At 41.2% G+C, this 26053-nt stretch overlaps 1 protein-coding gene across 1 annotated transcript in view; it reads left to right on the top strand.

The window, feature by feature from the left end:
• Positions 1-26053, top strand: part of LOC120514398 — a 237859-nt gene that overhangs the window by 173942 nt on the left and 37864 nt on the right. The window contains exons 3-5 of the mRNA XM_039734748.1: positions 5247-5298; positions 5696-5783; positions 18995-19518. Of these exons, the coding sequence (XP_039590682.1) occupies positions 5247-5298; positions 5696-5783; positions 18995-19518 (664 nt within the window). The remainder of the gene's footprint in view (positions 1-5246; positions 5299-5695; positions 5784-18994; positions 19519-26053) is intronic.

Raw genomic sequence — 26053 nt, 5'->3', positions numbered from 1 at the left:
GGCAGGCTATTCTATGTGACTGTCTTTATTTTCTCTGTTTTTACCAGCAATATAGGGCTTCACAAAGGTGCCCCCTTGTGTAGTTAAGTGACCAAAGTTAGACAAGTAATGAACAATCTAATCTCCTGGTCTGCTAGTAGCAAGCAGATGGAGACACTGGCTTCAAGCTTTCACTCGTGAACTGTATGTATTTGTGTCAAAGCCAATATCAGCAAGTACAAAAGTGCAAAAAGGCAAAGGGTAAAAAAGCTTCCCTCTCCCTTCTTGCCCTGACTTACTTTCTTATCCCCCCCATGCAACCATAATACATTAAAAAGTCACAGGAGGCCAACACCCAGCTTGAGGTTTTTTTTCTATGACTCAAAGCTAACTAAGCAGAGCCCTCTAGAATCCAACATTCATGTTCCAAACTTTAAAGCATGAAGTAGGTAGGCTAAAGTCCTATCACAGGATATCTGTTAGTTGAAAAGTCTAAAATATCTCCTGTACTGGTTGACAATATAAAGGGGTGACTACTGAGTACTACTGGTATGTCATTGGTAACACATTGGTAGCAGCTTTACTATAAAATGGGCTGTGATATTCAGCCTGCATCCCAATCTCCCATTTAGAGGCAACAAACAGCAAGAGTAGAATTATAGTATGGAATTGCATTAAAGAGAAGTAATGAACAATTTATGAATTTGGCCAGCTTTTCTTATTTTTTTTTTTAATTTAATACAGGGTATACATTATATTTTAAAAGTAAGATAAGCAGCAGTTCAACATTAATGACGTGATCTTTTACTAAATAAGACCTAGTCTTAAAGTGCTGCATGTATAATAGATACATTTATCATGTATGAATTTTCCTTAAACAATCCGACACATTCCTAATCCAATAAAATGCCTATTGAAGGTGGCTTTCAGTGTGTGGGTGGTGATTTTGAACTGCAAAGAGTAATATTGCTCTTGCTAACCTGATCCAATAGATAGCCCGCTTCTGATTATGATGAACTGTCAACAATCACAAATTCTCCTAAAAAATCCCTACTAAACATATAAATTTGTGTTGTGTGTGTGGAAAGTGCACTGTTTGTGTTAAAAATATACAAATAAAATAAACCCTAACCCTGTTGCAAGAAAAAACCTTTTCTGTAAAATCAGATTGTACATTAGCAAGAGATCAATGGACTGGTAAAAGTAAACGATACGTTTGTCACTGTTGTTCATACTTATGACGTGTCAGACATAAGGCTGAAGGAATGGCCAGCTACGCTTGTGAAATTATGAATCACAAAACCTGTACTCCAAGTAAATGCTGTGTCACACAAGCATATTTTTATTTCTGTGGCACATGCTCATGCAATCAATGTAACACATTGCGTTACAAAAAATCTAAGAAAGAAATTTAAAAATGAGAAGAAAAGGAATTAATACATGATATACCCAAAATAATAAATGAATTAACACTTACATAACTGGGAGGAACAACAGTGAAAAGGACTGCCGTTAAGTGGTGATAACGAAGACCCACAGGAGATGCAGATTTTTGGAACTCAAAACACAACTCAGTAATTGTACCTAATGGCACTAACGCCACTCTAGCATTACTCTATTATTATTATTATTATTATCTAGTATTACTCTACCTTGGACGAGGCTGTACAGCATCCACCTTCTGACTGCACATCTAAACAAATAACTAAATTAAGTTAACATTACTGTCTAACTAGAAATGCAGACGTGCCATATCAGAATATAGCTGCTGCATAGTGTGTCCATACACCACAATGCTTATCTAAGCAATATTTTCTGTTGTTATGAAATATTATGATACAATCATACTATGATACAATAGTCAGAATAATATAACAGGAAGTGGCACTTCTCAAACACGTGGGGCCAAGCGCCTGCAGTGGTGTATGTATGTGTGTGTCAGTATCATCTCTTACAATGCTCATTACAATATACAAAGTAATCACAAAGCTTACGTTACCTTGTGCTGCTGAGCTCCTAACATAACTAATAACATTACTTTTAGCTTTCTCTTTCACCTTCGATTTCTTTCATCTTTCCATAGTTATTTTACGTATTTGTCTAACACATGAATAGAAATGGGACACTGCAATTCCGAATGTTTAAAGTGATGGTGGGTTTATTTGGAAGAAACCCTGTGTGCGGAGCCTTTTTAGAGGCAGATTTCACTGCTCTTCACTACAAACAGATGTGTTTTCTCGTTCAAGAATCACGTCTGGCCCCACAAGACTAAATAAAACCCTATTGTTGCAATTGTCATTCTTAAGTAGTTAATTTTCTTATTTCATTCTTTATCTCCACCTCACCCCATGCATCATATTGGTAGATTACTTTGTTTCTTGTAGTGCTAGTGTTGTGTGAACCATCTGCTATGACTATTTTTTGTAAATTTCTTCAAGAGCAGCTCTCCAGAGTATGGTTTGGTTAAATGACAATTCATGCAGTGTGCACAGTGCGACTTTTAGTGGTATCAGAAGAATGTGTAAGACCATGGGAGAAAATGTGTCAGAATCAGAAGTAGCATACATTTACATTGTAACAACATTTAAAAGGTTATTGAAGGTTTGTACAGTCTGTACCTAATCCAATAAAGGAATTAACCTGTTTGTTATTATCAGGGATTTTCAATGTTATCCTTATTTTTATAAATGGTTTTATACATCTGCCATTATAGTTGCCTTTATTTTTTGTTATTTTTGATTTTTACTGTGATGGCATTTTGTAGCTTTGTGTACATTGTTATCAACTGACGTCAGCATGCCTGCACAGTTTAAACCAACATCCCATTGTATTGAGTGTCCATTTTTCTGAATACATTTAAAACAATTAAAACAAAAGCAACTAACTTCTGGAAGACTTACAGACTTTTGCATGTGTATTTTGACTGATTATTTAATATTTTGAGCTCTGATGATCAGTTTGTTGTCTTTTGGCTTCAGACACCAGCTTGCTGCTTGACTTTGATTAACATTTCTTCTGCTGGTCCATTACCAGCTGTTTTCAAAATGTAGGCCTTTTTTAATCTGGCAGAACACTGTTGGTGTGAAATTTCTTATCTGTGATTTACAGCAACTGTATGAGAATTAAGACTTCAAACTGTGACTTGCAAGTATTCCTCTGAGAGTCAGCATCGTTTCGCATTGTAAACTTGCAAAATTGTTGTTTTTTTAACTTGAGTAAACAGAACTTTTCAAAAAGTCACCCCGTGATTTCTGTCCACCAGTTAGTGCATTTTTCTTAACCATAAATCCATGTGCCTACTTGTCTGTTTTTTTACATTTGTTCAGTACTTTAACTGCTAAGGCTCCACGAGTAGTGTCTGAAGCCTTGTGATGGTCCATCCTGTATCCCTGCTGCCTTATCTCCATTATACTGCAATGTTTTTTGCACACCTGGAATTCTAAGAACACCTCCAGCTTCAATTTAATGTGGGGAAAAGAGAACATACGAGATGACACATTGTGGATGGAGTGAGATGCAAGTGAAGTGGCCAGCTTTCAGAATTTTAACAGGCAGTGCTGATATCTCTTGCCCCCCTTTTTGGCACTGGTTGGTCATTTGATTAGATTCCATTTTTGGCACAATTAAACCAAAAAGCAATACAACTGACCTGCTGCTAAGTGGAATGCAATATGTCTGCTTTGCTTTTAGCTATGACACACAAGCTAAAGACACAAATGAAAATGCAGTTTTATTTAGTATTGCATTTAAAACCGACACAAAAATTAGCTTATCGTAGTGAAAAGGAATCGGTCACTTGGTTGATATGTTTTTAACTATAGCACAATAAAAACCATGCCAAAATGAAATGAACCATGTGCATATGCATTACATTTCAATTTAGTGAACGTGTTGGAATTGCATTTTATCTTGGCATGAATAATGACTATAGTACATCAATGATCAAGTGTGTATATATAAAGTTTAAAAAGCAGAGCTGTTCTAAAAGATTAGCTATTGTATATAAAATGTTTATCATGTTTGTCTTTATATATATATATATATATATTACCTTTGTAGGAAGCACTTAGTCACATCTTTATCCCCAGTATGTGGCAGCATTTGTGATAATGCGTTTCTTTAAGTGTCTTTGTAGATAAATGTAAGTTATTTTGCTACAGGTTCTGTTCACTGATAGATTGGTTTCGTAATTCTGTTTCACGGTTCTGGTTGTTAACTTGTCAGAACTGTTTTAACTTGAGTTTTCAAAAGCACTTTAAACATCATTTGTTATAGTTTAACTGTTCTACTGTTCTGCTTCATTGTTTATTTTTGACCACACATACAAATCAGTGTCATGAGACTGAAGAACTGGACTTCTTCATATGTAGAAAATAGCCAATAAATGGATTAGATCTACTGTAACCTTCTGTGCTCTAGTCAGTGGCACTGTGACTGGACTCTGTCACTGAGAACTATCAAACCGCCACATTCCAGGGGTTTCAATTCTAATACAATGACAATAATGAATATTTAGCATATAGAACAATCATTTTGCCTTAACATTTATCAATTTGTTGTCCTGGTGATCTTTGAAACTGTTTAGATTTTCAGAGGAAGTCAAATATACAATCATATTACTTTGTCAGTAATTGGCTAATACAATATCTGTTGATGAAATAAAAATCTATCTGATTTTATAACGTCAAATTTTAGTGAAATTTCCTTCTGGTTTACGAACTTTGCGCTTCTCTGACTACATTTTCTTTTCTGGTTCTTTTAAAAAAAAAGCTTTCTGTCTTGTTCAAGCAGTACAACTGTGCTCTCCACATGTGACAAGCCTAGCCTGGCCACGACCACACTCTTTCTTTGTTCTTCAGAAATTTCCACCACTCCTGTTAGTCCTGACACTCTTCTGTCCGAGTCCGTTTAGGGCATCATGTCAGCCTATTAATCCTTAAGACTTGCAAATTTTCCAATTCTTGCATTAAAGACATGGGACATTTTCTGCTTTATTCTTCTTATGAGAGTAATGAGAGACTAAACTTGGGTACAAGTTGCTGGGAATTCTGTAACCAGTGGATATATTCTGTGCTTGGCCAGCATGGCAACTCCAACATAACGTGATCAGACCATCTCAAACTTGCTTAATGTGATTCAGTGGAATCAGGTGTAAATTAGTTAGCAAACCTGGACATCATTTACTCCTCCACGTGAGGCTGTAAGTAATAAGAATGTTTAGAACGACAGTTTCTAATTTTAATTATATTACTTTTTTTTTCTTTTAGGAAAGATAAAACAAAAAAGGTCCAGATTGATGGAGTAAAGCTGGTAGAAATGGTACGTATTCATAATGCATTCACTTTAATAATAAAAGTTGGAGAAGTGTACACACAGTTGTTCATTTGACCTGGCACGCAGGTATTGAGGAGAGAGAGTGCCTTCTTAAAATAATTTCCAGATAAAATAGTTGAAACAGCTGAAACAGAGCACCATAAATTATTATTCTAGGGTTCCTGTATCTTTTGTCAAGATTATAGTCCTTAAACAGAACTGACATTGCAGAAGCCAAAAGAGCTCGCAAAATGATTGACCACGTGGTTCCTGTTTACATTCACTCCGCTTTTTAGTCTTGAAAACAATTCATTCATTCATTGCTCCTTTTCCCTTCTTCTGCTCTGACTGGATGTCCATTTTTTCATTTATTTATTTGTTTGTCCTTTTTTCCCCTCTTTAGTCATTGCTACGACAGACGAAACTCCGATCCATCAGCAAATCTGACACAAAGCTCCATGAGCTGAACCGGATAGCAGGAAACGGCAAGAGTAAGATTTGATTTTGATGCCTGTCCTTTTTTTTATTATTATTATTGAGCGAGTCTCCCTTTTCAGTCACTTCAGAGTCTGATATCATCAGCGGCTCATTACAGAGCTGTCTTGTGAGTTTTACTTCATTCTTTTTTTTTTTTTTTCCTGTTTCCAAACCATGAAGAATCAGTCCCTGCAAGTCATATTTTTAATTCACACCAAGAGACTTGGAAGTGTCAAGTATCATCTTGGCAGCTCTGTCAGACTAATCTTCTCGAAATCTCCCTTAGCTATTATACCTGTCACTTGAAGTAAATCTTTACAGTTTGGGACACTTGAATGAAAACCAAAACTAAAGTGTTCTTCTGATACAGAATTAAAAGTATCACATTATCTGTAGCCCAGTAATCACTTTTTGAGAGGACTTCACTTTCTGTACAGTTGCAGACCACCCTTAGGCTCTTGGAATATGTAGTCCAAGTGTGGTGCCCTGTGCTTCATTGCATGCCAAAGCATTTGGGACTTGTGTGCTCAAGAGACTCCAAGTTTTTTGTGGTGTCATCATCTTCTTAGCATGCCCCCTGCATAGCCAGCATATTTGGTTAAAACTTTTGGCCACAGAGCAGACAATTTGGTGCTGTTTCAGATGGAAGCAAAAATCCTGGCTTTGGGCTTGAACCAGCAAACCAACTGTCTTTGCAGCCCAAGTAAGTCTTTTAAATTGAAGAAAAGGAGGAGTACCATTTTACTTAAGGTACTATAGTAGTGGGCAGCACGGTGGCGCAGTGGTAGCGCTGCTGCCTCGCAGTTAGGAGACCCGGGTTCGCTTCCCGGGTCCTCCCTGCGTGGAGTTTGCATGTTCTCCCCGTGTCTGCGTGGGTTTCCTCCCACAGTCCAAAGACATGCAGGTTAGGTGGATTGGCGATTCTAAATTGGCCCTGGTGTGTGCTTGGTGTGTGGGTGTGCTTGTGTCCTGGCGGTGGGTTGGCACCCTGCCCAGGATTGGTTCCTGCCTTGTGCCCTGTGTTGGCTGGGATTGGCTCCAGCAGACCCCCGTGACCCTGTCTTCGGATTCAGCGGGTTAGAAAATGGATGGATGGATACTATAGTAGTTAAAAGATAAAATTGGTATTTTTCAAATCAAAATTATTTCTTCACAATCATTGTATATATTAATTTGCCACAAAATTGTATTCTAAAGTGAGGCTTTTTTATAAATTTTCAGAATACTTTTTCTATTCTTGCAGCTTACAATGGGGCTGAAGGGTACACAGGTCCATAGGTGAATGAAAAAGCCTTAAAACTTAACAAATAGATCCATTTTGAAACAGCAAAGGTTTCAGTTTTAGATAACAGCCCTCCTGTGTTTATGAGGCATTCTTGTGACAATGAAGGGAAACTACAAATAGTTATTTTATCACAGATTCCTGGAACTGTTTTTTTCTTGAGGTAAAAATACATTTTTTGTTCACTTGTCTACTCTCAGCTGCTGTCATGAGTGGAGCTTAGACATACTGTACATAAGAAAGTTGATCAGCATGAAACCAAAGACATCTGAGCCTGTTCAGAGCAATTTTGTCTTTCGAGAAAATAGTTTGAAAATTTGTCTTTATCAGCAGTACATACTGCAGCGCTGTGTAACAAAGTTCATCCCCAACACGTCTTATATGTTCCAGCAGTGGAAGCAGCACATCTTACTTCCTCCAACAGAAGCACTCTTCTTCAGTGGCCATAACAAATATGATTCAGAAATTTTGCCAAATGTATCGTCTTCTTTATAGTCAGACATATTGTTGATATACAATGATAGCTTACTTGTCTAAATCTTGAAAGAAAATGATTTTCAAAATGAAAATGGTGTGTGCAGCAGTCACAAAACCTGCTACAGGAAACTGTGCTCTTGGATGAAAGACTGCCACTTGGGGCGAGACAATCAACAAGATGATGTCTTTTAAAATGATGGAATTCTACAAATATTTTATTTTTTTATTCATTCCTAAAGCTATGTGGACACATTGTTTAACAATATTTGTGCAATCTCAAGACTCCTTTAAATGGACATATTTGGTTGGGTAAGATTAAGTCTTTTCTTCACATTTGCACCCATACACTCTTCAGACCCATTGTAAGCTTCTCAAACAGAAAAGGTGGCCTACCTTACTGCGTGGGTTACTACGTTGCTGCACCACCGTAGAGATGCCACAGTGGATTATAAAGGCTCACAAAATAGAGAGGCATATTCCAATGTTCTTTCAGATGGATCACAAGGTGCTATGTAAATAACAGATGGCACTGATATTTTCTAAAATACGGTCACCATCAACATGCAAAACGAAGCCAAGAAAATATCATTTCATATAGTGCCTTTCCTAGTAAGACACTGCAAATGTGCAAACGAAATGTGTTGAAGTGCAACTATTTTTCTATCTTTACAGTAACAAATAATAAATTAAAAAATCCTTAGTTAGCCCAACATGTGTTGTCTCGATTTGAAAACACCCAAAAGGAATAAAGGCAAGCAATGACGAGATAGAAGCTGTGCAGGACCTGCTGCCAAACACGGCAAATATGTCCATGCAGTTAGAAGTGGGTGCCAAAGAGAGTTCCATATGGCTCAGCAAACATCAGCTATGACAAATCAGTAATCCATTCATCCATTTTTCTCATCATTGATGCAGAGAGCAGGAGCCTGTCTTGAATGGGGTCTGGTCCATCACAGGGGACTCATCTACACTTACTTGAACTTTAGACATTGTAGTGTCTTTGAAGTAAACACTCATGAGCGCAGTGCATAATTCACCTAGAAGGCACTCTTGTGTCCTGTTCTCCAGATCAATTAGTCAATCTTTACACTTTAGAGGGCCACTAGCATTTGATTTTAATATGTCAGTTAACAAGTTTGAACAAGGTTCAACCAAACCTCCTATGAAGAACAAAAACCTTGGATGATGTTTTCCCTCGCCTGGACGTGGGTCACCGGGGCCCCCCTCTGGAGCCAGGCCTGGAGTTGGGGCTCGATGGCGAGCACCTGGTGGCCGTGCCTGCACCCATGGGGGTCAGCCGGGCACAGCCCAAAGAGGTAATGTGGGTCCCCCTTCCCATGGGCTCACCACCTGTAGGAGGGGCCAAGGAGGTCGGGTGCAGTGTGAGTTGGGTGGTGGCCGAAGGCGGGTACCTTGGTGGTCCAATCCTCGGCTACAGAAGCTGGCTCTTGGGACGTGGAATGTCACCTCTCTGAAGGGGAAGGAGCCTGAGCTAGTGCGCAAGATCGAGAGGTTCTGGCTAGATATAGTCGGGCTCACCTCGACGCACAGCTTGGACTCTGGAACCAATCTCCTTGAGAGGGGCTGGACTCTCTACCACTCTGGTGTAGCCCCCGGTGAGAGGCACCGAGCGGGTGTGTGCATACTTATCGCCCCCCCAACTTGGAGCCTGTTCATTGGGGTTTACCCCGGTAGACAAGAGGTTGGCCTCCCTCCGCCTTCTGGTGGGGGGATGGGTCCTAACTGTTGTTTGTGCGTATGCGCCCACCGAACAGCAGTTCGGAGTACCATCCTTTTTGGAGTCTCTAGAGAGCATACCTTCTGGGGACTTCCTCGTACTGCTGGGAGACTTCAATGCTCACATGGGCAATGACAGCGAGACCTGGAAGGGCGTGATTGGGAGGAATGGCCCTCCTGATCTGAACCCGAGCAGTGTTTTGTTTTTGGACTTCTGTGCTCGTCACTGATTGTCCATAACGAACATCATGTTCAAGCATAGGGGTGTTCATGTGTGCACTTGGCACCAGGACACCCTAGCCCTCAGTTCGATTATCGACTTTGTGGTCGTGTTGTCGGACTTGCGGCCATATGTCTTGGAAACTCGGGTGAAGAGAGGGGCGGAGCTGTCAACTGATCATCACCTGGTGGTGAGTAGGCTTCGATGGTAGGGGAGGATGCTGGTCAGGCCTGGTAGGCCCAAATGTGTTGTGAGGGTCTGCTGGGAACATCTGTCAGAGTCCCCTGTCACAAGTAGCTTCAACTCACACCTCTGGCAGAGGTTTGACCACCTCCCGAGGGAGTTGGGGGACATCGAGTCCGAATGGGCCATGTTCCATGCCTCTTTTGTTGAGGCGGCTGACCAGAGCTGTGGCCGTAAGGTGGTCGGTGCCTGTCGTGGCGGCAATCCCCGAACCTGTTGGTGGACACTGGCAGTGAGGGATGCCGTCAAGTTGAAGAAGGAGTTCTACCAGACCATTTTGTCCTGTGGGACTCTAGAGGCAGCTAATAGGTACCGGCAGGCCAAGTGGAATGCGGCTTCGGTGGTTGCTGAGGCAAAAACTTGGGTGTGTGAGGAGTTTGGGGAGGCCATGGAGAATGACTTTCGGACAGCTTCGAGGAGATTCTGGTCAACCGTCCAGCATCTCAGGAGGAGGAAGCAGTGCAGTGTCAACACTGTATATGGTGGGAATGGTACGCTTCGGACTTGGGACAATGTGGGTCAGTGGGGGGAGTACTTCGAAGATCTCCTTAATCCCACTAACATGCCTTCCAATGAGGAAGCAGAGCCTGGGGACTCTGAGGTGGGCTCCCCCATTTCTGGGACTGAAGTCACCGAGGTGGTCAAAAAACTCCTTGGTGGCAGGGACCCTGGGGTGGATGAGATACGCCCGCAGTTCCTCTAGGCTCTGGATGTTGTAGGACTGTCTTGATTGACATGTCTCTGCAACATCACATGGACATCGGGGACAGTGCCTCTGGAATGGCATCTCGGGGTGGTGGTCCCCCTCATTATAAAGGGGGACCGGAGGGTGTGTTCCAACTACAGAGGTATCACACTCCTCAGCCTCCCTGGAAAAGTCTATTCGGATGTTCTGGAGAGGAGGGTCCGTTGGATAGTCAAAAATCTGATTCACGCGGAACAGTGCGGTTTTCATCCTGGTTGCGGAACAGTGGACCAGCTCTACACCCTTAGCAGGGTCCTGGAGGGTGAATGGGAGTTTACCCAACCAGTTTACATGTGTTTTGTGGACTTGGAAAAGGCGTTTGACCGTGTCCCTCGGGGAATCCTGTGGGGGGTGCTCTGGGAGTATGGGGTACCGGACCCCCTGATAAGAGCTGTTCGGTCCCTGTACAACTGGTGTCAGAGCTTGGTCCGCATTACCGGCAATAAGTCGAATCCGTTTCCAGTGAGAGTTGGACCCCTCCAGGGCTGCCCCTTGTCACCGATTCTGTTCCTAACTTTTATGGACAGAATTTCTAGGCGCAGCCAGGGTGTTGAGGGGGTCCGGTTCGGTGGACTCAGGATTGGGTCACTGCTTTTTGCAGTATGATGTTGTCCTGTTTGCTTCATCAGGCCATGATCTTCAGCTCTCTCTGAATCGTTTCACAGCTGAGTGTGAAGTGGCTGGGATGGGAATCAGCACCTCCAAATCCGAGACCATGGTCCTCAGCTGGAATAGGGTGGAGTGCCCTCTCAGGGTTGGGAGCGAGATCCTGCCCCAAGTGGAGGAGTTCAAGTATCTCGGGGTGTTGTTCACGAGTGAGGGAAGAATAGAGCCTGAGATCAACAGGCGGATCGGTGCGGCGTCCACAGTGATGCGGGCTCTGCATCGGTCTGTCGTGGTGAAAAAGGAGCTGAGCCGTAAGGCCAAGCTGTCAATTTACCAGTCGATCTACGCTCCTACCCTCACCTATGGTCATGAGCTATGGGTATTGACTGTAAGAACGAGATCGCGAACACAAGCGGCTGAAATGAGTTTCCTCTGCAGGGTGTTTGGGCTCTCCCTTAAGGATAAGGTGAGAAGCTCAGTCATCTGGGAAGGGGCTCAGAGTAGAACTACTGCTCCTCCGCATCAAAAGGAGTCAGATGAGGTGGCTCGGGCATCTGATCAGGATGCCTCCTGGACACCTCCCTGGTGAGGTGTAACGGGCACGTCCAACCAGGAGGAGGCCCCAAGGAAGACCCAGGACACGCTGGAGGGACTGTGTCTCCTGGCTGGCCTGGAAACGCCTCGGGACTCCCCCGGAAGAGCTAGAAGAAGTGGCCGGGGAGAGGGAAGTCTGGGCATCTCTGCTCAAGCTGCTGCCCCCGTGACCCGACCTCTGATAAGCCGAAGAGGATGGATGGATGGATGGAAGTATGAACAAGTTATTCATTGTTGCAGTTTTTATACAAGCGTTGGCCAGCAGATACCATCCCAGCAGTAAATAACCAACCTTGCATAAAGCACAAGGCCACTACAGAATCCACCTGGGCACCCACATAAGCCTACGCTACAGTGACATGAGGAGAGCATGCATGTTCTACACCAAGATATCTTAAACTATCTGAGCTGCAGACATGTTTCTAATTGGTCACCACATGATTGTGCAGAAAAATAAGCCAAATTTGACCAACCATGAATTCTGTATTGAGTGATATGCTGCTCTCTGTTTAGTGTATTATTTATTGTCTTGAACCTTCATTTTTATAGCATGAAAATGTAATCAAAACGTCCAACAACACCATTTCCCCTCTTGCAACCAGTGAAACAATCAAACTTGAGATGACTGACCAGCAAGAATATGCATAAGAGAGGGGGAGACAGACCAGCTTGTGAGGCAAAGGGACTTACGTGCTAGTTTGAAATGTTGTGGTACAAGGATGGGATAATTTATGGGGTGTTATGAAGTGTATGTGAATAGGGTTGGGGTGTACATACATTTTATATATATATGATAAGTGCCATGGAAGTGTTTCAGTGGCCATGGACAACTGGTCAGTGCCTTATCATGTGTTCATTATTTTGGCATAAAATGAATCTAAATCTGTAGCAGAGGTGCAAATAAGATATTGAATGAATTTTAATGTACATTTGGTGAAAATAAATTTTTTCTCGTAATACTGCTCTAAACTATTATGGCAAACTTCAGTCTAATGCAAGAAGGTCATGTCGGGAATGCTGAGAAGAGTAAGAACACCACAAAAGATCAAAAAGTCAAGGTACACTGTAGACATTCAGCACAATGTCAGTCGAAAGCATTAAACATTTCAAACTGGACTGTTTGCTGAATTATCCATCTGTATTTATCTGGTCTACCTTAATAAAAAGATAAGTGTCTGTGTGTCCATTTGTGTCTGGTTTCTTTGTTTACATCATTCCAAACATTTTTAGTAATAAAATGCACTGAATGTGTCATTCCAACAGATGGCACATCACAAACATTATCACTGCTTTTAATATATCCCATACCAAACAGCATATAACAGAGGCATATACATTGCATGGTGCACTGCAAACGTTAACACTAAGATCTGCATTGATTACTTAAAATTTGAACCTTGAATTTTGTCTTAGACAGGTACTACAGCTAGTCACCTGTATAAACAAGTAGTGCATACATTTTTAGGAATAATTTAGCAACTTTTTTACTGAGTTTATTTAATTGTTAAATGGATTCAAGGCTCTGCTTTAGTATTTGCAAACTTAGAAAAATAGGTTGTTACACAATATTAATGGTGGAGCTCAAAAAAGACAAGGCAGATAAACTGCATGTATTAATTTTCTTTACTAGTTTATTCCCTATCATTATTAAGTGACCAGTCATACTAATCTTTTAAAAATCATCATATCATTGTGCTGCACCCCAAAAATGTATTTCTGTCAACTTTACTAAAGCTAATGCTGGCAGTGATGTACCTCAGGAATGTATTCCCTGTATTGAATTTTCTTTTTTTTAGCAATATGCTTACCTTTGACTTTTTTAGTAATATTCATGTGAGAGATATGCTTGAAAAGAAATGGAAAGTTTTTCTGTTTTCTATTATATTGGCATTATTATTTTGTCTTTACATGTCTCTGCTGCAGTCACAGTAATAATCCTCTTTTAAGGTCCCAGTCTGGCACTGGTTTTCTTATTTGGGTCCTCAGGTTAAAAAAGTTTAAGAAGCCCTGCTCTACATAGAGACTGATCCTAAGCCCGAGGAGGAGTACGGCTGCAGTGTTAACCACTGCTGCTCTGTCCTACCCAGTTATGCAAGTAAACTGTGATCATACCTTTAAAGCAAAATAAAACGTTTGAAACTAGTATTGAAGTGTTTAGTTTTTTGTTTTTTTTTTGCATAAAGTTTTAAGATAATAACTTCCCTTATAACATTACATTGTATTAATGACTCAAGAAGACATGACTGCAATTTCAAGCCACTCTGCTTTTGTCGTGGTGTCTGTTAGCAACTCTAAAGCTGGCCTTCGCTGCAGCTGGCTTTTCATGGGGATGGAATTTGGGACCTGAAAGTCAAACATTTTTATGACAAATTCTTCAGCTCCTCGGTAGGCCACATGCGAGTCCTCTTTTTTTAGATATGAAGTATTCCTCAGTCGCATTGCTGGCAGACAGGGACTCAAGCCAGCCGCATTTTCCTGTCGTGGTTCAGCAGACTGTATTCTGCAATCTGCTGTAGCAACACCAGGGAGTTGCGTCACAAAGTTTCCAAATTTCATGTTTAAAAGAAGAAAGGTCCAAAGAATGCAAAGTGTTCAGATGTACTCCGAGAAGGATTTTGTACTGTCCTCTGTGGATTTTAAGAAGTCAGCTCTCCCAGAGGTTCACAGTCATCTTTCTTCTCCTTGTTTAATGGCATGAGACGATCCTGTCAATGAAAAGAAGGAAAAATAGTTTTGGGAGGGGTGTCAAATTGGTCACTAATTAAGAAAGTGGTTTGAATGAAAACCTGCAGCCACCACAACCCTCTAGGATCTGAGTTTTAACCTTTCCTGTTATCTTTGCCATTATATAGTGTCTTTAGTTGGGCATAGTAGCTAAGGCATTAGATGTAAAATTAATGCTTGCCAGTTGTCCACCTCTGACCCACTGTGTGACTCTGAGCAAGTCACTTAGGCAGTCGTACAGAGCAGAACTGTTTATATGTCCTCGTAAAGCATCTTTCGGCGGTGTTCACTATAGAAAAGATGGTATATAAAGTAAGGGCTGTCTGTTTGTTGAGTTAAATGGTAAGGCCACAATGTCATTTTACATTGTGCATTAAGCAGGAGGCAGACCCATTTGGTAGGAGGCTCATAGTCATAGCCTAATGCCAGTTTATAAACTCGCCTACACACACCTCCAAACACACCTCACACGATGGAGTAAAGTAGAATTTACGGTGCCTTCAGTATTCAGACCCCTTCAGTTTTTTCACATTTTGTTAATTTGGATCATTTACATTAATGTTTTCCCTTAGCAGACAGAACTCCATACCCACCAATGACAAAGTGAAAACCAAATTTATTAAAAATAAAACATTGAAATATCACATTGACAAAAGTATTGAGACCCTGTACTCTGAACTTAGTTGAAACATGTTTGGTAGCAATTCCAGTGAGGAATCTTCTTGGGAATTATGCAACAAGCTCTGTTGTGTACCTGGATTTGGAGATGTTCTGCCATTCTTTTCTGCAGATCTGCTCAAGCACTGTCAGGCTGGATGGAGGATGTCAGTGGACAGCTACTTTCAGATCTTGTCTAAGATGTTTGATTGGGTTCAAGTGCAGGCACTGGCAGTGCCAGTCAAGGACATTCCCCGAGATGTCCATAAGACACTCCTATGTTGTCTTTGCTTTGTACTTTGGGTCATTGTCCCTTTGGAAGGTGAACCTTTAGCCCAGAGTGCCTTGAGGCAGATTTTCATTAAGGATATCTCTGTACTTTTCTCCATTTCAGCTTTACCTCAACCCTGTCTGGTCTCCCAGTCCTTGCTACTGAAAAGCAACCCCACTGCATGATGCTGCTACCACTGTGCTTCACTGTTGGAATGGTATTGCACAGGTGATGAGTGGTGCCTGGTTTCTTCCAAATGCATTGCTTAGAACTGAGGTCAAATAGGTCAATCTTGATTTCATCAGACCAGAGAATTTTATTTCTCACGGTCTCAGAGTCCCTTTTTGCAAATTCCAAGCAGGCTTTCATGTGTCATCTAGCTGCTCTGTGTGACAGTTCAGGTTGGCTTCATGATCCTCGGCAGTTCTTGAACCCAGAACTGTGGATAGTCATAACCGGGATGAGTCGGGAAAGTGAAGACACATACAAACAAGGGGTCGATGTAAAAGTGCTTGAGTGCTTTTAGTTTAAAACAGTCACGTTTTCAAAATCCTAAGGTGCAAACAAATGCAGTGCAATCTGCAATACGTAGTCCATGAAAACTAAGTGAAGCAGTGGAAGTTAAAAGTCCAAATAAGTAACAACAAATAAAATTGTGGATAAAACCCTGGTAGGAATCTGTCCATCCATTAAAGCAATGAGCCTCGGTGTTTCTGTCTAAGACAACATTTCCTTTGCTCACTCACTCCATAATTTCCTTGCAGCCAGAGGACATGTCCTCCTGACAGGCAGTCAACCAATTCAAATTGAGGCTCAGGTCCCCACCCGGGGCACCACACCGAGCCTTTCTATCTTCTCTCATCACCACAGACAGGAGCAAACTTGGATGACTAGTCACCCATGCTACTGGTCCATTGAGCAGGAGTGACTCTTTCCATCCCCAAAGAGCGTTGGTCCCATGCTCCTCTCCACTCTACCACACGGGGTCCTCCCAATCCTGCCTTCTGTCTATCTTCCATTTCAACATCTGATCTTCCACCTCTTTTCTCATGCTCTCTCTGGCTTCCCTCTTTATACTGTTAGGGATGCAGTTTGACTGGTGCTGATTACAGCCATCAGAGTACTGCTGAGGCGATCAACTGAACTGGACTTGTCTACAATTGATTGCACAAGCAGCCGATCGCACCATCAGTCTCTAGAGGCGCTCCACCACGCTACTGTCCACGCACCTGCACACCCTCTGAGGCCTGAGCGCTTGTTCGTTCATTTAATAATTGAGCAATCACCATGGACCCACTATATCACCCTCTGTCTTAAAGCCCAGATTAGTGGAGTGTTTCAGTGGTGGATATCTTTCTGTAAGTTTCTCCCATCTTCATTCAGGTTCTCTGGAGCTAAATCAAAGTGACCTACAGGTTTTTATTCACTTCTGTTACCAAGGCCCTTCTCGCATGATTGCTCCGTTTGGCCAGGCAGCCATCTCTATTAAAGTTGTGGTTGTTTCAGACTTCTTCTGTTCTAAAAACTTATGGAGGCCACTGTGCCTTTGGGAACATTAAATACCACAGAAACATCATTGTAGACATCCCCAGATCTGAGACTTTTAAACAATTATCTCTAAGCTCTCCTTTGAATCTAATGGCTAGATTTTTGTTCACCTGTGGAATCTTCTGTAGACAGGTGTGTGATTTTTCCTAATCATATGCAATCAACTGAATTTAGCAAACAAGCTATAGAAACATCTCAGTGATGATCAGTAGAATGGAAAGTACCTAAACCAAATGTCAAGTGTCACAGCAATTTTTTCATACATTTGAAAAACTTTCTAGAATTCTGTTTTTTACATTACCATTCTGTCGTAATGTGTTGCATGATACGGGGAAAATGAATTTAAATAATTTTACCATAAGGCTGCAACATAGCAAAATGTGAACAAAAAGTGAGGAGGGCTGATAAGGCATTGTGGTTTAACTTTTGAGCCTGGTTTGGAATTTTGAAACACACAAGCAGCCACAGAGCTTACAGTATATGCTGCCTCTGCCTTCTCTTTCTCTCAGTATCCCGAGTATTTAGGCAAGTTGTGTCTGGTCTTTAGCTCTGATTTTGTTTTCATTTCATAAGGGCCCTGTTTCACAAATCAGACGAGGGATTATAAAACTCTTTTGAGCCTTTTGTGTTAAGAGAATGACTAGTAAAACCAGCTAGGTTTTGTTTTTCTATATAATCCCAGTGAAAACTACTAATTGATATTCTGTACTTAAAGCTTTCCTACACTTCTCAAATAAAATGTTTTGTTTTGCTTGTGTATCCACACTTGTGTAAAAGACTTAATGTCAGGGTCATGATTATCACAGAATATCCCAGTGAGGTAGCAGTACATGGTAATCACATGAGCCAGATATGGAGGACAGGGTGGGTTTGACATCTCTTTGAATCCAGCTTCACAAAGCAGCCTTTGCAACTCATGCAGTGCAAGCTCCCAGATTGACCCTCCATAACAAGCAAATACTAACCAGTTATGTGAGCCTTTTGAAGCATGCAATCAATATGGATTACACCATCAAAATCATAAAAAGTTTACGTAGCCCTGGCGGCACTGGCTTGGACTCTGAAATTTCTTTGGTATCGGAGGGTCACCTTGCTTCCATTGCTTTGGTGGGGGTTTGGACTCTGGGTCATACTGATGTATCCAAGTTTTAATCTCTAATTAGAAAGCTTTTGCCAGTCCAAAGTCATTCACTTCAGATTATCCGTAGAACACAGGATGTGGTGGTGATCCATTTCATAAGTTAACATTCTGAGCACCCAAACTACACGGACTGGTTTGCCTAATTTTTTATAAACCGAGGCTTTCCCTAACCCCTAACTAACTCTTTTACTGTCTACAATTTTCTACACCTTAACTCTTAATTTCCTCATTACAATTCGATCCATGGAGGTAACAGGTTCTTCTGTGAACAATGCTGAAGGGCAGTCAGACATTACATCATCTTCAAGAGACAGCCTGTCGTGACAGAATTCTGCAGCCTGTGTCATATGAAGGGGATTGGGCCTGGAATATGATGCCATCATGAATCTCTGAAGGCACGTTGTCATACAATACTTGATATTCCAGCATACATGTGGACTTAGTACTGTAACAAGAAGCATACACTGTGAACAACAAATGTTAGAAACTTGCAATTCCTATATTTTAGTGTGCAGCAGCTAATGTTTGTCTACTTAGAGATATCAACACTGTAGGCTCAGACTCAGACTGCAGACCTTTTAATCACGCCAGTGTCTTATATTCTCAGTACAAGCCAAAATACATATATATGGGTGTGACTGTGCAAGCTATATGTCTGCATATCCAATTAAAGCATAAATCACAGTGACAGAGTAATTATTTATTGTACGTGCTGCACCCAACAGCGGGGACCACAGAATGAAAAGGAGTGATGGAGCATTTGTGACCAGTTCTCTTCAAGGCTATGCTTAAAGCTAGCTAACATATTCTTCTCTTTTCTTTCTGCCGTTGTGCCCCCTTTACCCTGTGTATTTCACTCTTTGAATCACAATATTGTTTCATTTTCAAGAACTGTGTGAGAGATCCACGTGAAATGTCTAAGAACTACTGATAATTATTTCTAAAGTTTTCATTCATATTTTTATTCATTTTACTTCCAGAAGGGTCAAGAAGCCGTCCTGCTAGTATGGACCTCCTCTTTCTCCCAAACCGGAAGTTAGACTGGGATCTGAGGTGTCCACAGAACAGACAGCTTCCAAAAATTCCACTCAGCCCTGGTGGAGACAAAGACCACACCTACTCGGAGGTGAAGAGGCCAGCGTCACAGCCGCGGTGCACTGAAGATGCTCTGTATGAGAGTGTTGGGGGTCGGCATGAAGATGAAGTAGCACCCCCCAGCAGCCAGCCCAAACAGCCACTGTTGTCCCTTGGCAACAACCACGTTGATTCAGCCCTCCAGCAGAGTCAAGAGGTCAACAGATCTAGTGAAGATGCGGTAACAGCAGAGTATGCCTGTGTGAGAAAAGTCAGGAAACTGGAAAAGCAGCAGCATTTGGAGACCAGTCCTGACCCCGTAGAGCCAGGAGCCCGATTTACCAGTGCCGAAGATTATTTGAATCAGCAGGAGAGGGATAACAAAAAAAAGACCATCAAGGAACCTATTCATTCCCATTCCTTCCCAAAGGTAGGCTTCAGCATTGTTTCCACTATCTTACTAGAAATATGTGCCACGGGGCAAATGCTCACTGTTTGATCTGAAAGGCCCTCCTTGTCATGTTGCTTGTGGCACAGCGGTCTGTTTATTGTCTATTCTTACAGCATCTGTGCCGTGACTGAGGAGCTCCGATTAGCTTCTAAGCACATCACCTAACTATTTTCATTCTAACCAAGATCTCTTTCACTTCTCAGCACTATTTAGTGTCTTAGAAATAATTTAGTCGATTGGCCATCCTTAACAGCAATGCTTGAGCCATGTACATGATAAACACTACCTTGACGACAAAAAAAAGAGCTGCTGGAGAGCTGGTTTGGCCCTTCAGCAGGCTGTTTGCCCAAAGACATAACGTCATAGACACCATGGCTGTAATGAAAGCTTGGAGGCACAAGGGAGGTGCCAGGGCCAAACTGGTGAGCTTACCTGTAATTGACCACAATGAGGTTTAGGTAGGAGGAACACCCCGTCTGAGGTCTTAGGCGGGCCGGCTCTCGAGTCTGATTGGATGTGTACATCTAATTTACTTTAATCTTTTGGAATTCGTGTAAACATGGCAGTTTAAATACATCCGATATTATCCATTCAAAGGTCAAAAACAGGTAAGAGACCCTTTTTTTTGGTTGTACTATTTAGCATTGTATGGAGGTGCTGCTGTTCATGCTCACCTCTAAAGGTTTTACATGATCTTTCGGTCGAAAGTGGGATATAAACATTGTTAATCGGGTTGTCTGTCTGGCCTACCTGTTTACATTGAGATACATGGGGGAAGACTCTCCATCAGCACTGTTGAAAAGTCTGTTCTGGGAAAACATCCAAATCACTATTTATCTATGAAGTTACCAAGTACCAAAGAAAGTGTTTCGTTCTAGTCCTTGACCTTTTTATAAAGTCTCATGAACAGATATTCTTTTTATATACTGTATAATCTCGACACTTATTTTCACTGCTGTTGTTTTAACCTGTTTTTCTTTCATATTCTGTTTGTGCTTACCAGCATATTTGCAGTTTCCTCATACATTGATTATGTTCCCTCTGTTCATTGATTTTCTGAACCTGCTTATTCCATCTGAGGGCTGTGAGCCTGCACTACCAGCATTGCCTGCATACCCTTCAGAGGATACCAGTCCACCTCTGAGAATACATACATGCTATTTAAATAAAAATTAACCAAATTTACCATTTATGCAGAGGACATCTTCCTAACACTGATTTTTAGTGGAACATCATTATACAGAAATGTCCCTTGACGAGCCCTTATATTGTCCCTAAAGTAGAGTGAACTTGGTTTGGCTTGAACGTGTTAAAATGTACACTCAGAATGAATGTGAGAACTTTCATATCAAACACACATCAGTAGCATTAAATACACTACCTATGTACAGTACAGTTATATCATGTTATGGGCATACAAATCACTTCTGTCAAGGCAAGCTTTACATGTATGGGGACCACAGGTCTCACTCCTTCACACATCACAGCACAGCACAGCACAGCAGACAGAGCAGACAGAGCAGGAGCACAAGAGACACCCGTCTCCCACTTACTCTTTCTTGTGCCGCCACGCGGCAGGGTGGAAGCAGGGAGTGTAGGAGGTGCGCATTTCTAACTACTGAAGCCATTGTGTGCCAGACAGTGTCAGACACTGTGAGTGTGGCAGGCTGTTCTTGCACCATATAAGAAAAAAATACAGCACCTAATGTTGTGCAGATTTAAAGTTTTGCATTCTTATGTGTTCTGCCAGCAGTTCATGTAAAATTCAGTGCACATAATTTGATGCTGTACAGTTATTATCCAGTCAGTCTTTCATTCTCAGCCGTTCTTATTTCTATTTCAGGGTCAGAGAGAACATTGCTTATCTTGGCAGCATCAGTAGCGAGGTAGTAAGCAAACCTTGAGAAGATTCCAGTCCACCACAGGAGACAAACATGCATAAAATAAAAGCCACTCATGCCAGACCCGCTTAAAGACACAGATTAACCTGACACAAAAGCCAATATGGAGAATGTGCACACCTGCAGTGGGTTATGTTTTAGCCAGGATTCCTTCCTTGGCCGGGATTTCTGATCTTTGTTTTATGTCCTTTTTGCCCATTTTTGATTCTTTTGCTTACATTAATATTCATTGTGTTTGTTATTTGTAGTCTTTGTTTTTCACTTTGTCTGGGTATCAATGCCTTGGCTATGTGCCAGGTGTTTTGTGGTCCCCCAAGAGGTGGCCTATCCTTCCAATACCGCCAGGAACTGCCCTCCACTCTATAGATCTGGACGGTCTCCACCGGTTCCTGTCGCTTTTGATGAGTTTGTGTGTTTCTACTGTGCTTTTCTGTATTTTTGACCTTCTGCCCTGTGCTTTGACCTCGCTTTAGATTTGTGATTTTTTGGGACTGTGTTTGCTTGGGATTGCTTTATAATCTAAGCCAGTCCTTTATACCTTTTGTGCTCTATGAAGCTTTACTGTTTGGCAGAGTATTTTTGTGGAAATAAAACTTGTCAATAATGGAGAATCCACTGCATCCACTTAACAGTATCATCTCCAGACAGAGGAGTAGCTTCAGCGACAGACTACTGTTACTGTCCTGCTCCACTGAAAGACTGAGGAGATCGTTCCTCCACCACACTATGCGACTCTTTAATTCCACCCGGGGGGGTAAACGTTAATATTATACAAAGTTATTGTCTGTTATACTTGCATTGTTATCACTCTTTAATTTAATATTGTTCTTTATCAGTATGCTGGTGCTGGAGTATGTGAATTTCCCCTTGGGATTAATAAAGTATCTATCTATCTATCTATCTGTCTATCTGTCTGTCTATCTGTCTGTCTGTCTGTCTGTCTGTCTGTCTTTCTTTATTAATTGTATAAAGTTCTCTACTCGTGTCTACTTATGACGAGCCACGTTTGACGGTTTTATCATCTATTGGGCTTTAGTGAAAGTGTTTTTGGGACTCTCGTGCCTTAGGACTCCTAAGTCACCACAACCTTACATAATACTTTGAATTGTGGCCTCTGTCATTAGCCACTACACTACCAGGCTGCCTGTACATAATGTAGTCATATATTTTATGATTAATTCAACAGTTCATGAGTGGCTTGGTGCGGGTGCACCATTTAGCACTGCCAGCTCATGTGTGGAGTGTGTGCCCATTCTTCTTAAATTAATAGGCATCCTAATCACATCTGAAACATTGGCTTTTAGGTTAATTTGTGACTCTAAACTGCCTGAGACGAACGAGTGTGGGTGTATGTGTGCTTGTAGTCTGAGAAGGAGCAAATACTCTTTTGTTTTACTTTTGGTGGGAGTGCCATGTACAGTATTTTCTCGTAAGTGCGACACAAATATCATAAATCTTTAGTTTCCATTACTAAAGTAAAACTGGATTTATTTATATGCCCTTCTTAATTGTCCTGCAAACTAATCATAAATACAAATGGATTGCTTACCCATAGTTCTTTGCTGTTAGCAGAGTGATTAATAGTTCACAAGCATGAAGCCTTTCAATGGCGTCTGCTTAAAAATAATACAGTAGAATCAGTCCTTCATCTGTTCATTTTCCACGCACACTCTTTTTCCAATTCTGGATTGGTTGGGCCTGTTTCAACTCAGAGCTCAATGTCATCAACCACTGTTGCCCACTAGAGGGCACACCAGTGCTGCCAAGTCTTTGTATTTGTGCTCAAAAACCTTTTTCATTGGCTAATTTAAGTACTTACATTTTTGCCAGTCCTGAAAAAGGTAGGACATCACTGTATTACAAGGTATGAGGGATAAGCCCCAAAGCAGTTATAAACAAGAGAAAAGGGAACTGAATAAAGAAACAACAAAATGGCCAATATTATATGGTCAATGTGGAACTTTTTGTCATTTGATGCTAATGCAAGACATTGATTACATTTCGCCATTCCTAGTAGACATTTTAAAAGCACATACTATTGTTAGAGTCCGTCTGAATCCACAGATTAGTCTAAATGTTTCTAAACTTCTTATGTGACTTCTAATTTCTGTAATTTGCTGATTAGTTTTGAAGGCACCCTCACTTTTTTAACTTTAAACTGGAGCCTTGTGTGCCATTTGCCGGGCAGTTTACTCACAGGACTCTATCCCAATTCTGTTATTTGAATATATTTCCTAATAAATGGGTGAACGATTTTTTTAGAGCCAACAGGGCTGCAGATCACAATGTTTCCTGCCAAGGAGCAACTGAATAATCCCAGACTGTGCTTGTTTGTTGGAAGATAGCTTGCTTTGTAAAAGCCAGTTATGTAAAAATAATAGGTCAAAGTGGAAGAAGCAAGTAGAGGGCAGGTAATAAGCCATACTTATGATACTGCAGAGTCATTTTGAAACCACACACTTAAAAACGTGAATCCACTAATGATTTCAGGAGCAAGAGAGAAAACTGTGGGGTTAGCCAATTGTGTAACCCAAACTCTAACCCCAGTGGGTCCTGCCAGTTTAACAGTAGTTTGGCCAAGGAGTTCATGGCAGGTGGTGTAGATAGTTCTGTCACATTTTGTGCCATTTTAGGTAGAATGAGGACCTCTTGCCATGTCTTTAGTGGTGGAGATGTCCAAGAGTTCCTGAAGGTTAGCTTAAATGAATGACTTCTCTCTTGTTAGTTCAGTGCAAGGCTAGCAAAAGATCTAATTGTGCCACACACCCATAAAACTACAACAAAGTGTCAAATGACTGTACCTGCTATTTATTCAGGTTATTAGAAAGTTGGAAGCTTGGAATATATGGGCTGTTATACCACATTGCAGACATTTCAACTTCAAAGACTTAGTGACATATTGTTTGGGTGAACATCTGTATCATTAAAAGGAAATGCTAAAATATAAGTATAGAAAGGTGAAACAACAACAACATTTACTTATATAGCACATTTTCATACAAATTATGCAGCTCAAAGTGCTTTCCATGATGAAGAAAGAGAAAAAAGGGCAAAATAAATAAAAATTAGAATAAGGGAACACTAATTAACATAGAAAAAAAGTAAGGTCCGATGGCCAGGGAGGACAGAAAAACCAAAAGAAAACTCCAGACGGCTGAAGAGAAAAAATAAAATCTGCAAGGGTTCCAAGGCCACGAGACCACCCAGCCCCCTCTAGGCATTCTACCTAACATAAATGACCTCAATCAGTCCTCATTGTATTCAGGGCTCTCATGGAAGAATTTGATGATGACGGTCATGTGGACTTCTGGCCTTTAATCCATCAATGAAACAATACCTATTAATGTACATAACACACATAATATATTTGACAGCTTCTTTCATATATCCTGTCTGCCATTAAAGAAGCGATTGACTTTATGGGCCACTTTGAAATGAATCCTTTGAAACAGAAGTATATGTTTGGGTTGCTTACTTGAAACAAAAATGACCCCCGTCAAGGGTATATGTGTCACCTTAGATAGCTGAGGAGTCTAGTCCTGAAAACACAGACCTCAGTACAGCTGAGACATTTGGAATTGGCTTCAGCCAATCTGGGCTCTGCTCCCTCTCGCTACATCATCCTCATCAGAAAAGCAGTCAGCCTCAAAATGAAGTACCGCTAAATGAACCGCGCAGTGCCAAAGGAGACAATCCCTGGTTAGGGTCTCCCAGCTAGTGACGCTGATCCAAAGTTTTGTATGGTAGGCCTTGAGGGTGACTTTGAACTGCTTCTTTTGGCCACCTTGAGTTCTCTGGCATCAGCTGACCTGGGTGAAGAGGACTAGTCTTGCAAGACAATGGTTGGGTATTGTGATTAAGGGGCCCATCCAGAAGAGTCGGTTAGTTCTGCAGTATAATGACTTCAATGATAGCTGACACAGAGGATCTTTCAGAGGTAGCACTGATGGAATGAATCCCTTAGGAAATTTTAGTTTACCGTAGCAGGCAACACAAATCTCCCTACCTTTAAGAAGAATAGGAACACAATTGGCATTACAGACTTTTAGTGTGGCTTTTTTTTTTTGATCACAGTTCTAGTAAACTTTATGGTCTTTTATTGTGATATGTTCAAAGAAAAGGGGCAATGCATAAAAACAGATTTAAAAATACTGTATTAAATAGTAACAAAATCTCAAAACCATACAACATTTGCATACACGTTATCACACTTCTGTTTAAATATACTGTAATAAGCTCTGTCCAGCTACTGTCAAATACATTTAAGTTCTGGCTGAGTGACAGGAATTGATGGCTATCCTAGTATAAATGTAAGACTAAAGACTTTCTCAATGAGGTATATTCGAAAAAAAAGGCACTCAATTACTTAAAGGCTAACAAATGGTGAGAGTCAAATACATCAACTGGAAATGCTATCACTCACTTCCAGAGACATATACACAGATCTGGTGGGTTGTCTTCATTAGTTCAGATCATGTTGAGGAGTTCACATCACCCCTTTCTGATCAGTTTCTGTGACCTGATTAGAGAGCAGCATGTCATGCATTTTTGAAGGCCAGTAAATGACTGGAGCTACCCTATCAATGAAGTACAACAAATGAATGATATCTCTT

This window comes from Polypterus senegalus, chromosome 14 (assembly GCF_016835505.1).
Source record: "Polypterus senegalus isolate Bchr_013 chromosome 14, ASM1683550v1, whole genome shotgun sequence".
Classification (NCBI taxonomy): Eukaryota; Metazoa; Chordata; class Cladistia; order Polypteriformes; family Polypteridae; genus Polypterus; species Polypterus senegalus.
This window is presented reverse-complemented; position numbering and strand designations above follow the sequence as displayed.